Below are 5,183 nucleotides of genomic sequence, written 5' to 3'. Positions count from 1 at the left end.
ATTTCAATCACGTGTAGCCGAGTAAAAGATCTTATTGAAATCCTAGTCCTCGAACATGCCAAACATAACCGAATTAATCATTTAATCTATTGGCCCGATCCCAAGACAATTCCACCGAGTTCAACCGTTGCCAGTCTCCTAATCCCAAGTTGTGGGTCTCGAGATAGTTCAACCGAGTTCAACCCACTAGATACGGGTCCCAAGTTAGTTCAACCGAGTTCAACCTCGTATATATCTTTCACATGTCCAACTTTCGTATTCGTATTCATAATCAAGTTCACAACTGTGATAAATCATAACTGGTGATCACGCATTCCTATTACCGCCCAATGGGAAGGCACGTTCCATCGGATCAATACTGGTTTTAAACCAAACACATGCATTTCATGTAAAGTATTTGCATTGAAAACATTCAATTCAAAAGTAAAGCAATATAAAACATTTGCTTTGTAAACAATGCTCAATTCAATACTTTAAAAGTAAATAAATATAAACTCACAGAAAACGCTATCCAAAAACACTGCGGTGCTCAGAAACCGTCAAGCTTCCCGAGCTCCTTGTCGAGCTGCTGCTTGCCTTGCCGGATCTAAAACAATTTTAAATCAATAACTTATATCAGAATCCTATTCTAAGATTGACTCTAGACTCAAGACACGATACATTAAACTTATCAACTCTCGTGCTTCACGTGTTCTAACCCGATAAACGACTTATAACTCGTTTCAGTTTGTATCACTTTTCCGAATCGATTCTCAATTAACCTATTAAGGTCTAACTACACGAATTAATTGATAACTAATCGATTTTGATCACGATACGCAAATACAGTTTGAATTCTTAAGAACGTAAAGGATCGACAGATTCACTGTGCGTGCACGCGTCTGTCGGTGCGGCTGTACAGGGGACTATGCACCCGCATAGTCATACTGTGCGCCCGCACAGTCTCTGGGACTGTGCGCCCACACAGTCTCAAGACTATGCGCGCGCACAGCTGGGTTGTGCGGCGCACAGCTGTAATACCCCAAATTAATTATTTAGCTAATTGGACCACGTGTCCAATTTTGAGTCGCAGAAGTGACGATATTAGAAAGTTTTCCGATAAATAAGTTTTAGTAGGTCGGTTTTGGGAAGGATTATATGCGAGGAATTTAATAGTATATTTCAATTTGAAAGTTTGAATTGGAATTAAGAGGAAAAATGTCAAGAACAGCTCGAAATAAAGTGCAGGGACCAAAGTGGTAATTTAGCCACTTTGTGTCGGAAATGGAAATTTTGGATTTTAACAGGAAAGTGTTAATATCGAGCTTCGTATTATTCATAAGTTATAATAAAAGAATTTATCGATTTAGTTATGGGCTAAATCGTACGAAAGAAAAGTTTAAAGGATAAATGATAATAAATAAAAAGGACAAGGACCAAAATGAGCTTTTAACCTTAATATATAAGGTTTTGAATATGAAACAGAAGATGAAGAAGAAGAATCGATAAAAATCAAGAATCATCGAGCGATACCGTCGTTTCGCCGCTGTTTCTCCGTTCGACGTCCGATTCGAGCGATTCCAGCGGCGATCTCTTCAGAATTGAAATCTCTATCGTATCCGAGCATCAAATCAAGGTAAATTTCAAGAAATTCGGTTGAAAATTGATATAAAGAGGGCTGTTTTGATTAGGATTGAGTTTGGGTTGAAATTTGACGTTTTCGAGGTTATTATGGCGTTTTTAAAGAAACTGAGATATGGGTATTGACTAGGGAAGTGTTTAGCACGTCGGGATTGTGGCGAAACCCCGGAAATAGAATTCCGGGGAGCTGTGCACGTGGTGCACGACCGTGCACCATGGGTGCACGACCGTGCACTAGAAGTGCACGAACGTGCACCTAGCAAGGTGCACGAACGTGCACCTGAAGTGCACGAACGTGCACTCTTCATGGTGCACGAACGTGCACGAGAGGTGCACGAACGTGCACCCGTGAGGTGCACGAACGTGCACTTGGTTGCACGATCGTGCACCCACCGAAGGGCATGCCCGTGCACCCCGACTCGCCCCCATGTATATACAAACTGTATTTGACTTAGATATTTGACGTTTTGAGTAATTTGACTCTAAAGGACGGATTTCGGACTTGCGAATCAAAAGTCTCGAGATTAATAATAATGGAAAACGTCAAGGACGTTAAACGATTCTCAAATTATAAGAAGTAGTATTCGCTAAGTCATTTATACGACTAAAGTTATTGAATACGTAAATAAGTATAAGAATGAAACTAAACCCTAAAACTTAGAAGTATTATATGTATAAAAATACGAGTTTCACGTCTAACTATTAAACAATTTATCAGACGTATCAGCGAATAGTGGGGTCAGTAGAAGCGAACTAGCGAGAGCGTACTATCAGATCGATCATATCATTACTTGGATTGCGGTCACTGTGAGTTGCACTTTACTTTCATGTATTATATATTAAAGTTATTTTATATAGATATATATATACTGTTTGCACGCATCGCATTATATATAGTTGATTGAAATGTTATATGTTTTATTAGTTTCTATATAAGAGAACTAGTATGCGATCCGAAGAAACTAGCTACCTATTGGGTGTCAATAGGCCGTGTGATCACAAGTAATGGGTCAGTCTAGTGTGTTTTCATTTGAGAAATGATGAGATATGTATGATATGATATGAATTCAATACGAGAGTGAACTCGGCTACGGTGTAGTCTGCAAGTTCCCGTATCTAGTGGGTTGGGCCCACCAGTGAGTTGGACTCACAACTTGAGATTTATGATTGGGTTGAACGATATATGATTATTCGAGAGTTGTGTCGCATGCTAGGATATTAGTTTCGTACGGATCAAATACATGTTTATATGTTTTAAATTATTGTTTTCTTGAGGTGCGATGCTATGTTTCTATATTAATACTGTTAGTAAATGTCAACTCACACAGTATTTTCCCAAATACTGACCCCTCACCTTTGATGTCTTTCAGGTACTTAGTTTGTGGACCTAGCTAGAGGCCAATTTTGAAGTCCAGAAGTCAGCTGTATATGTATAGTATCTGACTTCTGTGAATGCTGCAGTAGTGGTCCCGCGTTGACAGAGTCGTAGCCTAGACAGCAGTACATTTTTGATTGTGTATTTCACTTGTTGTCTTGTTTATATGTTTTGATAGGCTACGTATAATATGTTTGTTCACGGCACCAGATGCCGGTGATAAGCTTGAGACACTAACTGATGTATGTAGTATCGCGAGGCCAGTTCGTACAGGGTACGGTAATTAGAGCCTGCGAGGTTTTAAACACTTAGTGTAAATGTTTGTGTATATATGTTACGTATACTTGCTTCTGTTGCTTTATGTTATTTGTTTATTATTTGCGAAAAATTTATAATGATTTGAGGCTTGCTACGGGTTCCGGAGCTACCACTCCCGTTCCTTAGCGCCGGTTGCGGCTCAATAATTTGGGTCGTGACAACAGCCGCGGGTTTTCACCCCGGGCTCGTTTCCGATGTGCTTTCGACCTAATTCCACGTACCCATCACTCAATTAACGCTCAAACACGTCTATAACGCGAAATCCAAGGTTTAAACGTCAAATTCGAATCTACAATCGCTAAAACAATTAATCCGCTCGGTAAACTTAATCTTTATCTTGATATTCCATAAATTATATTCAAATAAATGGCAAGACGACGTGCTTACCGTGATTACCCGTTGAATTACGTTCAAATCGAGCTAAAGAACGTCAAAAACGGACGAGAAACGGAGATCGAGCGTGAAGAACAGTAGAATCGACGATGAAGAGAAGAAGAAGATGTTTAATGATCCAATCTTATATATATATATATATATATATATATATATATATATATATATATATGGCTAAATTGCACTTTGGTCCTTGAACTCTTTAAAAGTTGCAATTTAGCCCAAAACTTATCCGCGTCCAAATTTTAAACGGTCTCCGATCGATACGAAACATTTACCATAAATACTATAAAATATTTCACGGACTTTGGCGAAATAATTATTACCTTGGGATTTATATTATATTTTATATTAACTTTCTAAGGTTTTCCTTAAATCCCGCCAATTCGCTTAATAAAAATTATTCTAAATTTCCAATATTATTAAATTAAATCCATATAAATTTAATTTATTGGAATTTACGACATGTGGCATGATTTAATTATTTTAACATATTCGGGGTATTACATTCACCCCCCCCCCCCCCTTAAAATAAATTCGTCATCGAATTTAAAACTTTAGCCACGTACCTTGAGTGAATAAGTATGGATATTTCTGTCTCATATCCTCTTCTGTTTTCCATGTGCATTCTTCTACGGACTGACTTCTCCAAAGGAATTTCACCATGGGTATTTTCTTTGTCCGCAGATGTCGTATTTGTGTGTCAACGATCTGCACTGATTGCTCTTCATATGTTAGTTCTTCGCTTACGCCCACCGCTTGCGGTTGGATTACTCGAGATGGATCTGATACATATTTTCGGAGTATGGAAATATGAAAGACAGGATGAACCTGCGACATTTCTGGTGGCAAGTCTAGCTTGTAGGCAACTGAACCTATGCGTTCCACGATCTGATATTGTCCGACGTATCTCGGAGCTAACTTACCCTTCTTTCCAAAACGAATTATTCCTTTCATCGGTGACACTTTAAGGAAAACATAATCTCCAACTTAAAACTCGACATCTTTTCTTTTGGGATCTGCATAGCTCTTCTGTCGACTGAAGGCAGTATTTAAACGCTGCTTTATCAACGACACTTTCTCGGACGTAATCTGGATAATCTTTGCTCCAATTAGCTTTCTTTCTCCGACTTCATCCCAACTGATAGGGGATCTACACTTGCGACCGTATAAAGCCTCATATGGAGCCATCTCAATGCTCGAATGATAACTGTTGTTGTAGGCAAATTCAGCTAAAGGTAGATAGGTATCCCAACTAGAAGTCTAATACACAAAGTCGAAGCATGTCTTCTAACGTTTGAATTGTTCGCTCAGACTGGTTGTCCGTTAGAGGGTGAAAAGCGGTGCTGAAGTTTAATCGTGTCCCCAACGCTTCTTGTAAATTTTCCAGAAATGAGAGGTAAATACTGAACCTCTATCTGAAACAATCGACACTGGAACTCCGTGTAAGCTCACGATCTTATCGATGTATTCTTGA

General features: G+C 38.9%; 1 protein-coding gene across 1 annotated transcript; it reads right to left on the bottom strand.

The window, feature by feature from the left end:
* Positions 1-539: 539 nt before the first annotated feature.
* LOC126681605 (uncharacterized) lies at positions 540-4,663 on the bottom strand. The gene is made up of 2 exons (XM_050377151.1): positions 4,276-4,663; positions 540-586 (listed from the first exon to the last, which is right to left on the bottom strand). Exons 1-2 carry the CDS (start codon positions 4,661-4,663, stop codon positions 540-542), a joined length of 435 nt encoding a protein of 144 aa, XP_050233108.1.
* Between the last annotated feature and the right edge of the window lie 520 nt (positions 4,664-5,183).

This window comes from Mercurialis annua, linkage group LG5 (assembly GCF_937616625.2).
Source record: "Mercurialis annua linkage group LG5, ddMerAnnu1.2, whole genome shotgun sequence".
Classification (NCBI taxonomy): Eukaryota; Viridiplantae; Streptophyta; class Magnoliopsida; order Malpighiales; family Euphorbiaceae; genus Mercurialis; species Mercurialis annua.
This window is presented reverse-complemented; position numbering and strand designations above follow the sequence as displayed.

Coding starts and splice junctions, on each gene's coding strand:
- LOC126681605 (XM_050377151.1), bottom strand. CDS start 4,663: ATGAAAGGAATAATTCGTTTTGGAAAGAAGGGTAAGTTAGCTCCGAGA. Junction 587..4,275: donor TCCATACTTATTCACTCAAG/GTACGTGGCTAA, acceptor AAATTGTTTTAG/ATCCGGCAAGGCAAGCAGCA.